We start from the raw sequence: 16,129 nt of genomic DNA on the forward strand, positions 1-16,129 counted from the left end.
GGACTATGACTGCTTTGGTGCTTTGTTAGGCGTCCCTATATTTATTGTGAACTGTGCTAGACAATCACAGGCTATCTATAGTGGTGATGTGTTGATCTAATGTCCAACAATGGGACGCCATTTGTGAGTTTGTATAGTGGTTTTATTAACCATGTCCCAAGCATACATCACTGTGCATACATATTTACAGCAACACTTCTGGCTTACTTTGGTAGAATGCGCTTGCTCCAGTCATCCATCATAACAACCACGGCTGTAGTCATCGATCACCCTTGGCTTATGACATCTACCTCATCCACCCAAGCCTGAGGAAGGTCATTTAGCCCAAATCATTGCAAAAAAAAAAGAAAAAAAAAAAGTGGTGTATGCCCAGTGATCCAGTATGTTTGGAACATGGATGATACAAGCTAATGCAGTACACAAATGTGAATAATATGCTGATTCTCCTCTGCATTGTTGGCTATTGTCTACTGGTAGTGAGGGGTACCATACAGGTCGGACACTCACTCACACCCTACAACTTATGCTCTTATTTATGCTCTTGTGTAAAGAAAAGCATGAATGACCCCGGTCTTTAAAAAAAATGTTGGACACACACATCTTTATTTATTTTTTTTACAAAAGAGAAACCTACACAACTATTGATAAGACACAAACATGGATAAACAGATATCACAATGACTGTCAATCAGTTTTTTCATGAATAACATCTGTTTGCTGTCTTCTGTGGTCTTGGTACTTGTGGAGCTGCTCCATGAATCCCGAGTTTGGACACACTGCAGGCCTTGCATTTTTAACTACTGAAAAGGCTCTGGCAAAATTAAGTTTCTCACTATACATCAAATAACCAATGATTATTGCTGGTGCGCGAGACACTCCTGCATTACAGTGGACGAGTACCACACCATTCTGCAAAGAAAAGACATGGTCAGCAGAATGAATACAAACCTCTCAGAGTACGTACATGCATCAAGTCTAAAAGTTTCACAATATAAATGGCACTACTGTACATTAAACCCGGCTGAAAACTGTACATGCATGGTGATAAGCAAATGCCCTCTTTCTCTTTGTAACCCTACACTTTCAGGTTATTACTGTGCACAGGCCTATGGTCCATGCACACAGCAGGTATGCATACAAGAACCCTGTATGGCAGCATACAGAGTACCTACAGGTCCATAGTACATATACATGGGGGGGGGGGGGGGGGGATGTACAAAAACTGTCCAAATGTTTATTCTTTAAATATGCTGATTTACCAAAGTGTACCAGGCTGTTTGATAAATTTGGTGCATCTCTAAACTATTAGTTGGATAATTTAAAACCAGAATCATATGCCAAAATGTTGGTGCATTTTTGGCGCATTAAAGCCACGTCCCTTTTCTGTGTTTTCTGTTTTAAAGAGTACCTATCATGAACTAATGTACCTCATGAACATATGTACCTTTATTCTTATATTCCCCTCTCACTCTGCAGCTCGTGTTGAGGGAGGAAGGGGGGCGTGTCCCGGCAGGTGCAACGTCATGTTGTTACGCCGAGCGCTCCGGGTCCCTGCTCATCCCCGGAGCGCTCACGGCGTCTCTCTCTCTGCAGCGCTGCACTGACATTGCCGGCGGGGATGCGATTCGCATAGCGGGACGCGCCCGCTCGCGAATCGCATCCCAAGTCACTTACCCGTCCCGGTCCCCGGCTGTCATGTGCTGGCGTGCGCGGCTCCGCTCTCTAGGTCGCGCGCGCGCCAGCTCTCTGGGACTTAAAGGGCCAGTGCACCAATGATTGGTGCCTGGCCCAATTAGCCTAATTAGCTTCCACCTGCTCCCTGGCTATATTACCTCACTTCCCCTGCACTTCCTTGCCGGATCTTGTTGCCTTGTGCCAGTGAAAGCGTTTAGTGTTGTCCAAAGCCTGTGTTTCCAGATCTCCTGCTTTCCATATTGACTACGAACCTTGCCGCCTGCCCCGACCTTCTGCTACGTCTGACCTTGCCTCTGCCTAGTCCTTCTGTCCCACACCTTCTCAGCAGTCAGCGAGGTTGAGCCATTGCTAGTGGATACGACCTGGTTGCTACCGCCGCAGCAAGACCATCCCGCTTTGCGGCGGGCTCTGGTGAACACCAGTAGCATCTTAGAACCGGTCCACCGGCACGGTCCACGCCAATCCCTCGCTGACACAGAGGATCCACAACCAGCTAGCCGAATCGTGACAGTAGATCCGGCCATGGATCCCGCTGAGGTGCCGCTGCCAAGTCTCGCTGACCTTACCACGGTGGTCGCTCAGCAATCGCAGTTGACCGCCACGTTACAGCAACTTCTGCCACTGCTACAGCAGCAACCATCTCCTCCGCCAGCTCCTGCACCTCCTCCGCAGCGAGTGGCCGCTCCTAGCCTCCGCTTGTCCCTGCCGGACAAATTTGATGGGGACTCTAGACTCTGCCGTGGATTTTTGTCTCAATGTTCCCTGCATATGGAGATGTTGTCGGACCTATTTCCTACAGAACGGTCTAAGGTGGCGTTCGTAGTGAGCCTTCTTTCTGGAAAGGCCTTGTCTTGGGCCACACCGCTCTGGGACCGCAATGATCCTGCCACAGCCACAGTCCAGTCCTTCTTCGCTGAAGTCCGTAGTGTCTTCGAGGAACCAGCCCGAGCTTCTTCTGCCGAGACTGCCCTGCTGAACCTGGTCCAGGGTAATTCTTCAGTAGGCGAGTACGCCATCCGATTTCGTACTCTCGCTTCCGAATTATCTTGGAATAACGAGGCTCTCTGCGCGACTTTTAAAAAAGGCCTATCCAGTAACATCAAGGATGTGCTGGCTGCACGAGAGATTCCTGCCAACCTGCAAGAACTTATCCATTTGGCCACCCGCATTGACATGCGTTTTTCTGAGAGACACCAGGAGCTCCGCCAGGAAAAAGACCTAGATCTCTGGGCACCTCTCCCACAGTATCCTTTGCAATCTACGCCTGTGCCTCCCGCCGAGGAGGCCATGCAAGTGGATCGGTCTCGCCTGACCCAGGAAGAGAGGAATCGCCGTAGGGAAGAAAATCTTTGTCTGTACTGTGCCAGTACCGAACATTTCTTGGTGGATTGCCCTATTCGTCCTCCACGTCTAGGAAACGCACGCACGCACCCAGCTCACGTGGGTGTGGCGTCTCTTGGTACGAAGTCTGCTTCTCCACGTCTCACGGTGCCCGTGCGGATTTCTCCTTCTGCCAACTCCTCCCTCTCAGCCGTGGCCTGCTTGGACTCTGGTGCCTCTGGGAATTTTATTCTGGATTCTTTGGTGAATAAGTTCTGCCTCCCGGTGACCCGTCTCGTCAAGCCGCTCTACATTTCCGCGGTCAACGGAGTTAAATTGGATTGCACCGTGCGTTACCGCACAAAACCCCTCTTAATGTGCATTGGACCCCATCACGAAAAGATAGAATTTTACGTCCTTCCCAACTGCACCTCTGAAGTCCTCCTCGGTCTGCCATGGCTCCAGCTTCATTCTCCCACCCTTGACTGGACCACCGGGGAGATCAACAATTGGGGCTCTGCTTGCCACAAGAAATGCCTCTCCTCTGCTCCCAGTCCCGTCTGTCGGGCCTCAGTGTCTCCTCCTACGCCTGGTCTCCCCAAGGCCTATCGGGACTGTGCCATGCCTCCTCATAGCCCCCGTCCTGGTGACACCCTGCCCCGTACCAAGCTTCACCCTCTGCCCTCCCTCCCCATTCCCACTCCTGCTGTACTGCCTGCCTTTGAGGAAACCCTCTATGGTTACCCTTATGTGTACACAATGCCTCTTCTGCTGCATTACTTTCTGTTATATTGTGTATTATAAGTGCATGTGACATCATTGTGTATATTTTTCTATACAGTGATGTCAGTGTATAATGTGACCTTTCATGTGTGCATTATTCTTGTGCTATTATATGAAAGCATACATTATCCCGGTGTGTGACATCACTGTGCGTGCGTTCTTTTTTACACTGTGACACTGTTTGTATATCTCATCTATATCTACCCTGATTAGGTTCTCTGCACTGTGATATCAATGTGTGTATTATTACTGTTCTGTGACATCACTGCGTGCACTATCCATGTTTTCACATCTACTGTACAGCATCACTATTCTGTGACATCACAGTGAGCATTATCTCTGTTCATTACACTATGCAGCATCTCTGTACTGTAAAATTGTGCACACTATTTCACTATTGTGGAATTATTGTTTGCATGATTCCGATTCTGTAACTTTACTGAGTTATTTATTCCTTTTTTATAACATGTCTTCATCTTTATGCTGTCACACCACAATGTGCTTTACTTCTCCTGTGGCATCACAAAGCATGTTATCCCAGTAATGTGACACTGCTGTGTGAACGATCTACAGGGTGGGCCATTTATATGGATACACCGTAATATAATGGGAATGGTTGGTGATATTAACTTCCTGTTTGTGGCACATTAGTATATGTGAGGGCGGAAACTTTTCAAGATGGGTGGTGACCATGTCGGCCATTTTGAATCCAACTTTTGTTTTTTCAATAGGAAGAGGGTCATGTGACACATCAAACTTATTGGGAATTTCACAAGAAAAACAAGGATGTTTGGTTTTAACGTAACTTTATTCTTTCATGAGTTATTTACAAGTTTCTGACCACTTATAAATTGTGTTCAATGTGCTGCCCATTGTGTTGGATTGTCAATGCAACCCTCTTCTCCCACTCTCCACACACTGATAGCAACACCGCAGGAGAAATGCTAGCACAGGCTTCCAGTATCCGTATACACTGCTATATACACCGCAGGAGAAATTCTAGCACAGGCTTCCAGTATCCGTAGTTTCAGGTGCTGCAGAATGGGCAAATCAAAAACTGGAACAGGACCCTCAGTTGATGCAGAAGATTTTGTTCAGTGATGAGGAAACTTTTATGTGAATGGTGAAGTTAAACAAAAACACCGCTATTGGTCTGACACTAACCCACATTGGATAGATCCCTCCAAGACTGTTGGAACACAAAAATTGATGGTATGGTGTGGTATATGGGGTACAAAGATAGTGGGGCCATTCTTCATCAATGGAAACCTCAAGGCCACTGGATATGCAAAATTGCTACATGATGATGTGTTTCCCTCTTTATGCACTGAAGCTGGCACTTCCCTGAGTTTTTCCAGCACGATGGTGCACCACCACATTATGGGTGTCAGGTCCGAGCATTCCTAGATGAACAGTTTCCTGGAAAGTGGATTGGTCATTGTGGGCCAGTTGAATGGCCCCCAAGGTCTCCCGATCTGACCCCCTTAGACTTTTATCTTTGGGGTCATCAGAAGGCAAATGTCTATGCTGTGAAGATACAAGATGTGCAGCACCTGAAACTACGGATACTGGAAGCCTGTGCTAGCATTTCTCCTGCGGTGTTGCTATCAGTGTGTGAAGAGGGTTGCATTGACAATTCAACACAAAGGGCAGCACATTGAACACATTTTATAAGTGGTAAGAAACTTGTAAATAACTCATGAAAGAATAAAGTTACGTTAAAACCAAGCACATCATTGTTTTTCTTGTGAAATTCCCAATAAGTTTGATATGTCACATGACCCTCTTTCTATTGAAAAAACAAAAGTTGGATTCAAAATGTCCACCATGGTCACCACCCATCTTGAAAAGTTTCCCCCTTCACATATCCTAATGTGCCACAAACAAGTAGCAAGAGTTAAATTCCTCTGCAATGCCAGTAAATTAAGAATAACACCGTTCTACTTGACATTTGAGGGCCTTCTGTGTAATGCATAGATGTGCAAGATTTGACTTAAAGGAGAACTCCAGACCATAAAAATTGTCCCCAAAAATGCCGGCAGTAAAAAAAATAAAGATGTACATACCTTCCTCCGCTCCCCCGGGGCCTCCGGTAACCGTCTCGGGTCTCCGCCGCAATCCAATTCCTGGTTGCCAGTGGTCGGATGAATCAGCCAATCACCAGCCGCAGCGCAGTCCGACTCGGCCGGCGATAAGCTGAACAGCAGTGTGACGTTTTTGGCCCCGGCCGCAGGTGACGGTGTAGTGAAGAATTTTGTGTACTGAAGCATTTTCACACTGCCGCTCAGCCTATCGCCGGCAGAGTCGGACTGCGCTGCGGCTGGTGATTGGCTGATTCATCCGACCACCGGCAACCAGGAAGTGGATTGCGGTGGTGACTGGAGCCGGTTAGCGGAGGCCCCGGGGGAGCGGAGGAAGGTATGTACATCTTTATTTTTTTTACTGCCGCCACTATAGGTGACAAATTTTATGGTCTGGAGTTCTCCTTTAAAGGGGTTGTGCGCTGCCCTGCCTTTCGGAGCTCCGCTTGCAGCGTCCGGAAGTTCATTACTCCGAACGCCACCTTCCCATAGACTTTGATTGAGGGGGCAGGTGTGACGTCACGAGGGGGCCGCCGAGAACACGGAAACCCGCACACAGCATTCGGAGTAATGAACTTCCAGACGCTGCGAGCGGAGCTCCGAAAGGCAGGGCAGCGCACAACCCCTTTAAGTGGTTTTCCAAAACCCATTTAATTACTTTAACAGCAACATATTGCTAAAATTTATCACACCAAACAGAAAAAGACAGAATTACAAATCAGCACCAATATAACTGAAAGTGCCCCTGCTTGCTGAATAGGTATCATAGGGGCATGCTGCAACTAAACCAGGATCATGGGAGGTGCTCACGCCAAATAACTAGACAACAGTAAAAATAAACGCATGAACATAGGTAACGGAGCACTCACCCGGTAAAACATCCCAGGCTGGCAGGTTGTCAATGACTCATTATCATCTCTTGGCAGGGAGGCGGTAGATGGTCCGGGGGGGGGGGAGCTCAGACGCTGGCCATGGACTGTATCACGCCACTTGGCGCTTCGTCAGGCCGTACTTCGTTGTCAACCTGCCAGTTTGGGATGCTTTACCGAATGAGTGCTCCGTTACCTATCTTCATGTGTTTATACTTATTGCTAAAATGTTCTTTATGCATTTAAGGCCTTTGATCCCATGTAATGTTAATTTCTGGAGCACCCTTAGGATATTTATGATTATACTGCATATTGTTTAGGAATATAAAAAATGTTCACCACAATGATATTTCACCATAGCGATGTGAGGTGATCTAGGTGCTGAGGCCCTCCCCATCGATTGGCACAATGCTCAGTATCAGCACTTTCTTTTTCTGCTTGGCTCTCCCAATAAAAGTCTATGAGACTTTCAGCACATTTATACAGTCACCTTCCGACCTACTATGGCCCCGACATACGATAATTTCAACATGCAATGGCCTCTCAGAGGCCATTGCATGTTGAAGGCAGCATCAACATACAATGCTTTTGTATGTCGGGGCCATCGCATAAACGGCTATCCGGCAGTGCAGACTGCTTCAGCTGCCACCGGATAGCTGTTTACGGTGCCCCGTGTGGTCTGCTGACGATCACTTACCTGTCCTCGGGGCTCCGGCGCGTCCTCTTCGGGATCCCCTCCATCGTCAGCGCTCTCCATCGTCGTCATCACGTCTCTGCGCACGCCGTCACATCATCCAATAGGAGCAGCGTGCGTAGCGACATGATGGCGGCGACGGAGAGCGAGGATGCCGGGGAAGCAGAGGCCTTGCTGGAGCGTCGGGGACACCCCGGCGACAGCGATGGAAGGCGACATCCCGGGCAGCGGTGACGGTCCGGAGCGGCGGGGACAGTTGAGTACAACTTCCTATACCAGTGGTCTTCAACCTACGGCCCTCCAGATGTTGCAAAACTACAACTCCCAGCATGCCCGGACAGCCGTTGGCTGTCCGGGCATGCTGGGTGTTGTAGTTTTGCAACATCTGGAGGTCCGCAGGTTGAAGACCACTGTCCTATACTTTACATTGCACGGATCCCTCAACAAACGATGGTCCATTTGGAACGGATTACCATCGTATGTTGAGGGACCACTGTATTTTGCTTGCTCAGCTTTTTATGAAAAGCAGATCAGAAAAATGGAGGGGCACAACCACCAGCCAAGCCCTTCTGCCACTAGTTTTAGGCACCAATCAATGCTTCCAACACGTCATTCTGACTTGTCAGAAGTTTGTTGAAAGGATAGGTACGCTTTAGGGCAATAGTGTTATGCATTATGCAGTTCATTGATGAGTTGGTTGGATAATAGCTGATGAAGTATGAATGCTTTTTACTCTTCACTACATCACATAACAGCTTTTGTAATTGAAAAGCCCACAAAACACATTCCCTTTTGAGTGATAGAATCACTTAAGGCTTTTCAGTGTGTCCATACATGTATACAAAACGGAAAACTTCCATGTGTTAGCGGTGGTATGTAACCCGAGTGAGGTCATTATGCAAAGTGGGATTCAGATGTCCTGTAAATTATTCTTCACGAGGGAAAAGGACACCGCACCTAACAAAGAACACTGCAAGATAATCTGAGGAGATGTTAATCTATGATAAATAATCCACATTAGATCTGATGAGAAGTTAATCCCATATAAAGACAGGAACCTGTAATGTTTGGTAATGGATACCTGGAATTAGTCACAGGGGTCTTTGAAGGGTTAGAAACAATACACTGATTACTTCTTCTGTAAAGTGTCCGCTATGCTTCTAACCTCAGTTCTCGGGGGCACTAACAGTAATTAAATATATTTATTTCCCCATTGTTTATATGACACCGACATACTCATTGCAGCATATACAAACAATAATGCAGTTTAAAAACTTCTTACTCTATTGCAATGTGTGTATAAACAACCACTTAGCAGCCAGAACACCGACGTGTTTCTGGTGCCTAGACACCCTTATTCATTGCCCTTAAGGGCACCTAGAAATGTATTGGTGTTCTGCTGCTGAGCAATTGTTTGCACACATGGACATTTCAAAAAAAGTAATACGTTTTTAAATTGCATCTGCTTGATCCATTTATTGTCTATGCTGCAAGTCATACAGTGTTCAGGATCGTGGACACAGGATTATTTGGCGAGGGACAACTCCTCTAATAGTTATAAAGGAATGCACTGTTTTAAAAGCAAAATGCAATTACTTAAAGGGGTACTCCAGTGGAAAAAAAAATTATTATTATTTTTTTAATCAACTGGTGCCAGTAAATTAAACAGATTTGTAAATTACTTCTATTTAAAAATCTTAATCCTTTCAGTACTTATCAGCTCATTTATTTTTCATAATTTTTTTTCTGTCTGACCACAGTGCTCTCTGCTGACACCTCTGTTCATGTCAAGGACTGTCCAGAGCAGGAACAATTCCCCATAGCAAACCTCTCCTGCTCTGGATTGTTCCTGACATGAACAGATGTGTCAGTAGAGAGCACTGTGGATAGACAGAAAAGAAATTCAAAAAGAAAAGAACTTCCTCTGTATTATACAGCAGCTGAGAAGTACTGGAAGAATTAAGATTTTTTAATAGAAATAATTTACAAATTTATTTAACTTTCTGGCACCAGTTGATTTAAAAAATAAAATAAAAGGTTTCTCACAGGAGTACCCCTTTAAAAGGTGGAGAAGAAGGGGGGCAGGGGCATTCAGACGGTGCTATGTGGCTCAACACCTCAATACTATTTGACCATCTGATAATTGTGATAACTTAAAGGTATATGTTGTAGGTCATTATGCTTTTATACCTGGGATTCAAAATAAATATTGATAAACAGATACAGAGCATTTCATACTAATAAAAAAAATACATTACCCGTAGCCTTGCTACTTCTATGAAATCAAAGCATTCTTGGAAATATGATGTTATGTCAGTCTCTGGAAGATCAAGGATGGAAAGTTTCTTGTAGGTGAATTCATCTGGAAAAACATTTTCTACTCCATATGCCACATTCAAGATGTGTGTGACCTACAGAGAGAAGAATATGAGTATCTAGGCTCCCAATTCTGATCAAAGACTATGTACAAATATTTTGTATATAAAGACTGATATTACATACATATATATGTCATTTGGTGTGGGGGTTGATTTTCTACATTAACATATGTTCACACTAGCATAATGGTCTTCTTGGAGCTTTCTTATAGCAAGAATATGGGATTCTGTATTGCTATAGTACAAAAAAAATTAAAAAATTACAAAAAAATAAAAACGGAACCTAAGCGAATCTATAGTTCATTGACGTTCTACTGAAACTACATTCGAAAACAGTATGACCCTTTATATAAATGTGATGTATTTGGAACTGCATATCTAACAACCATTAGAAAAAGAATTTCCCTTAGTATAGGTGAAATTACATTTTTGCTTAATAAGGTTGAACTTGATAGCCTGTACACTTCCTTTCATTGCAAATGCATCAGATGGCACAGGGTGGACTTGTTATGCAAGTCATAATAATTGTAAAAAGTTATCACTATCCAGTATAAGGGTGCATTCCCACCAAGTTTTTGCAATACAGTTCCCATAAAAGTTTTCAATGTGAAAACCATATGGAACCATTTTGAAAACCGTATGCATTGACTCTCCATTGAAAACCGTATGTACGGTGTCCATTTTAGGACATCGTCAGCCGCAACTCCGTCCGGCAAAACAGTGTCCCACCTCCTCCCTCGGGCCAATTGCCGTCATTCGTCAGCCACAACTCCGTCCCGCCTCCTCCCTCACACCAATCGCTGTCATCCTTCAGCTTCAACTTCCTCATCCGAAAGTCCCTCATCCAAAATGCTGTCATGCCTCAGACGATTCTCCCTCAGACGCAACTTCCTGCCGCATAGCAGAGCCGACACTGCACAGCACTGTATAGCAGAGCCGACATTGAATAGCATGTACAGCAGAACCCGTATAGCAGACACTGACTCAGCTCTGCTACACGGCAGGAAGGTTTTTGGTCTGAGGGATGACGGAGTTTTGGATGAGAGACTTTAGGATGACAAAGGAGGGAGTTGCTGCTGAGCCCTAATGGAGATTGTTCCGAGGGTGGAGGCAGGACGCTGTTTTGCCTGACACTGTTTTGCCTTGAGGACGGAGGTACGGCTGACGACTTACGATGTCCTAGAATGACACCATAGGTATGCCAAAAGATGCATCAGGTTGTGTCCATTTTACATCTTGTACGGTTTTGTCAGGTTTTTTTCCCGTACCCAAAACCGTAGCCTACCACGATTTTTGGACCGGTGAAAACTGTATACGTTTTTTTTTTTTAAACATGGGAGTCAATGGGAACTGTACAGAACCGCATGTGCGTACAGTTCCATCCGGTTTTTGACTTTGCACAGTTTTTCCTTGAAACTTTATTCATAATGGAGTGAAAAGTTAAAAGCGTATACTTTTTTTTTCCCCATAAAAAACAGATACAACTGGACATCATTTTTTTAAACCGTATACGGGTTAAAATTTGTACACACGTTTTGATACAGTTTAGTCCGGTTTTGAGGAATCAGTTTTTCATCAAAAACCTGATATGGGAACTGTATTATAAAAATGTGGTGTGAATGCAGCTTAACACTGTGGTGGGATTCAAGGAGAGTATATTTAAGGACAGGTTTTCTTTAAAAAGACAATGTTCACATGGTGGGCCTGTAACACTTGGAGACCCAGGCTCAGTGATGCTCTACCTATACCTGTATAATCTGTAAGTTTACAATGGGCAAAATGAATTGTCAGTTATCAGCCCAGAAACAATCACCCCACCATTATACAAGAAAAAAAAAATAGTTGGTTAATTAATTTTACATTCCTAGAATGATTTGTCTATACAGTGGTCCCTCAAGTTACAATATTAATTGGTTCCAGGACGACCATTGTATGTTGAGACCAGAACTCTATGGAAACCTGGCAATTGGTTCTGAAGCCCCAAAATGTCATCCAAAAATAGGAAAAAGTGAGGATTAAAAGATAGATAAGTAGATCACTAATACAGATGAAGCAAATCCTTACACATAAAAGAAAGAAAGATCTGCTGGGAGCTGTAAATTACTGCCTTATTTGGTGTTTCCTAACGTGGGTGCCTCCAGCTGTTGCAAAACTACAACTCCTACTACAACAGCCTTTGGCTGTCCAGGCATGCTGGAAGTTGTAGTTTTGCAACAGCTGGAGGCACCCACGTTAGGAAACACTGGTCTATGTAGAGGACAGGAACTTCTTCAGGGTCCGGTACAGTACACGCAATGTCCTAATAAAGTAAAATGGAGTCGCCCTTACTTTGTGTCCAAAGGAGCAGCTAACCGTGGCATAGGTTAAAAATAGTACTGAACATGTAATACCTTCCTGTACTGTAGGGGACGCTACCAGACACCAGTCAGTGCATGCACTTTAGGAATACAGGGGTTTTACCAGTGAATATCCATTCTGATTGGTCGGTTCTTCCAGCCATTGACATATTTCGCAGATTCCATAGCATTGTATGTTGTATGTCTAGAAAAGACCATTGTATGTTGAAACTATTGTATGTTGAGGCCATTGTATGTTGAGGGATCACTGTATAAGATTACATTAAAACCACCTGCCAGGAAGATTACTATAGGATTGTCTGTCTGTAGTACATTGACCTGAATTGTATTCTAGTTCACCCTTCATAAAGTGTAGATTATCTACAGGATATTCTAAATAATGAATGAGAGAGCCAAATGTGTTGAGAGATTAATTGTTTTAGCTGAAATTTCATTCCTCATGCCCATTACATTTCCTCTACAGTCAACTACTATCAGGAATGTTTGTTTTACCTTATACTTTTTCAATACATCAAGGTCCTGTGCAACATCTTGTGACCCTGGCAAAATAAGAATAGAACAAAAAAAAAAAAAAAAAAAAAAAAAAAGGAAATAAAAAAATTAAAAAGAAAAAAGAAAAGAAAAACATAAGCCATCAACATGAACAATTCACCATACATAGCCGAATGGTGAACTAAACTAACTAACGGGGAGGAGGGGTTCAAAAGTATATGACAATACAAACCTTTACTCACCTCCTACCCACCAGCAATGCCTCTGGTGTACTGCTCCGGGCCCCGCAGCGATCCCCTTCTTGATCAACAGCCTGGTGAGTTGGGTAGGGAAGCACCCAGGTCCAGTGTCCTGCCTCGGCCAGTGATTCGCTGAGCTGCAGTGTGACACATCGGGCTTGTGTGCTTTCTGTGCCTGACCGTGCAGCTCAGAAAGAGGATCTCTGCGGGCCCCGTAGCAGGACCCCAGAGCCATCGCTGGAGCACTGGAGGTGTGTAAAGGTTTGTTTCTTATAAACTACAGAACAGGCACACTTGAGTCCCTTTCCCCAGCTGCTGGAAAACCCCTTTAATAGGAAACTGGTCATATTAAAAAAAATAAGGAACTCTACATGAGCACATCTTTAGGGAATGAGAGGTTCTGGCTTAAATGGGCACTCGCATTAAAAAATTTTTTTTTTGCTATTGCACTCCTTATGGTAAATGAAAAATATTTCTAATATGCTTTGTTTAAAAAAAAATGAAGTTTTCTATGTTTTATTTGTGCTTAAAAAAGCTCAAAAGCACATTTTCCCTCAACTCATACACAGACTTTGGATCAAAGCCCAAACACAGGAAGTGCCGCCTGGAGTGCTGAGGGGGGGGGGGGGGTGGGGGGTGGGTGGGTGGTCCAACCAACAGCATATGGCAGTTATGTGTGAGAGGAGCTATGATTGGATGAGGCTGGACATCCCCCCCCCCCCCCCCCTTAGCACTCCAGGCGGCACTTCCTGTGTTTGGACTTTGGTCCAAAGTCTGTGTATGAGATGGGGGAAAATGTGCTCTTGAGCTTTTTTAAGCACAAATAAAACATAGAAAACTTCATTTTTTTTTTTTTTTTTAAACAAAGTACATTAGAAATATTTTTCATTTACCATAAGGAGTGCAATAGCAAAAATTAGTTTTAATGAGAGTGACCCTTTAATTGACAGTTTCATTTGCCATTTGCTTAAAGGGGTACTCCGCTGCTCAGCGTTTGGAACAAACTGTTCCGAACGCTTTATCTGGCGTCGGGAGCTCGTGATGTCATAGCCATGCCTCCTCATGACGTCACCCCCTCAATGCAAGTCATGAGGAGGCGGGGCTATGACATCACGAGCTCCCGACGCTGGCTCCAGCACTCGAAACAGTTTGTTTCAAACGTTGAGCAGCGGAGTACCCTTTTAAGAAACAATAATAGCTATATGGGATCTACTACTATGTATATTCAATAGGCTGAATATTACTGATTGATAGAGGATTAAATACTTATTACACTGATTAAAATGAAAATCCCTTTTAGGGTATGGTCACGTGTGTTGTATTTTGCTGCTTGATTTTTCTTACCCAGATGGTACAAGAAAACAAAAAAGGAAACAAGCAATACTACAATATACCTGCAAGATACAAGATCAATGCACCCTATTGGAAATACCTCTCACCTCCAACCCCAAACACATTTCCGCTAAACAGCTTTGTCAGGGGGCGTGTCATGCCCCCCTGACGAAGCTGTTTAGCGAAAACACGTTTGGGGTTGGAGATGAGAGGTATTTCCAATAGGGTGCATTGATCTTGTATCTTGCAGGTATATTGTAGTATTGCTTGTTTCCTTTTTTGTTTTCTTGCACCATCAGGGTCACGGTTATTGTTATAGTCACAGGTTCTATCTGTGATACTTACCTGTCTTAATTCCATTGGTATAGGGGTGGCATTCCTGTTCCTTAGGTACATCCTATATGAGGATGTACCCTTATCTGCATTCGTGATCCGATTTTAGCCCTAGCTTTCATGCAATATATGTTTTAGCACAATTTGCATTATGATACATGTCCTTATACACACCTGTACAATTATGTGACATCTTTATCATTGCTCTCGCCGCCTACTCTTTTGCCTGAGTATTCTCTTGTACCTACCCATTGTAAGTGTTTTTTATGGATTTTTGTAGTAAAGTTTGCCTAAATTTGAGTATTGTTTCATTTTGGCCTATAATCGGAAACAGACAATGCACTTATGTCGAGAAATGCCCCCAAATTGCTTAGGCTAAATAAATGTTAGATGGGAGTCAGAAGAGAAATATGAAACACAATACCTACATGGTTTTTTACCCTTCAGTTTTTTGTTTTTTTTTCCTTTTGGCACACAAACTGCAACACAGAGAAGAAAATCCTTATTGTGGCTTTTTCTCGGGTCCCCCCCCCCCCCAAAAAAAAAAAAAAAAATAAATAAACACAAGACACCAAAGTTTGTGTCTGTTCGTGGCCATAAAACACTATTTGAACATGAAGTTATCTTCTAAACACAGGATAAGGGATAATTGGCTGATATGAGGGGGTCCAACCACTGGGAATACCACCAATCATGGAAACATAGACCCCTTGATCAGACTCCCCCCACCGATCAGCTAGTTATCCCCTATGCTGTTAAAGGTTGTATTCCAGGAAAAGAACAACTCAACTTCAGAAGCTCATAAGTACTGAAAGGATTACAAATTTTTTTATAGAAGTAATTCACAAATGTTTAACTTTCTGGATATATATATATATATATATATATATAAATAAAATAGTTTTTTCCTGGATAACCCCTTTAATCTTTGGAGAACTCCTTTAATATGGTCATGGAACGCACAGTTACTGTGATCATTCTTATCATTTACAGGGGTAAAATAAACGACATGATTATAAATGTAGAGATGATAACATGTTGTTGGTACACTCACCAAGTAAAAGCCATGGCTTGATGACCCCAATTTGTAGGTCCATGCTGAGGTCCTGCACATATCCACAGGCGGGCCCATCCTGCTGATCTGGATCATCCACCACATGCACTAGAGAATCTTTCCAAGTCTCTATAATTCTCTTCCCAGATAAGGTTGTAACTCTGGTACATTGTTTCTTAAGTCTGTTTTTCTTGAAGCCTTTGATTTCATCCCCAAGTGAGTGCATCACATGGGTGTTCAGTGTACAATGTGCAGCAGAGGATTGTCCTCCCTGACTATATCAGTGCAGAGAGCTGCTCTACCACTGATCTCCCTGTCACTGCTCACATTGAAGTGTTTGTGTTCCTGTTATATATTCGACACCGCCCGCCATTGGACAGTCTGTCGCTGTTTCCCATTGGTTACAATGCTCAAAGCTGAAACTGCAGATCTCAGCTGCTTGTGTAGTGTTCAATAGAACAGCCAACAGTTCTGCCAGACAGAATATAGGAGCTCCCCCTGT

At 43.9% G+C, this 16,129-nt stretch overlaps 1 protein-coding gene across 1 annotated transcript; it reads right to left on the reverse strand.

The window, feature by feature from the left end:
* Positions 1-576: 576 nt before the first annotated feature.
* On the reverse strand, positions 577-16,036 carry DUSP19 (dual specificity phosphatase 19). The gene is made up of 4 exons (XM_056536110.1): positions 15,628-16,036; positions 12,670-12,716; positions 9,701-9,853; positions 577-909 (listed from the first exon to the last, which is right to left on the reverse strand). Exons 1-4 carry the CDS (start codon positions 15,851-15,853, stop codon positions 685-687), a joined length of 651 nt encoding a protein of 216 aa, XP_056392085.1. The 5' UTR covers positions 15,854-16,036; the 3' UTR covers positions 577-684.
* Positions 16,037-16,129: the final 93 nt, after the last annotated feature.

This window comes from Hyla sarda, chromosome 8 (genome assembly GCF_029499605.1).
Source record: "Hyla sarda isolate aHylSar1 chromosome 8, aHylSar1.hap1, whole genome shotgun sequence".
In the NCBI taxonomy this organism is placed as follows: domain Eukaryota; kingdom Metazoa; phylum Chordata; class Amphibia; order Anura; family Hylidae; genus Hyla; species Hyla sarda.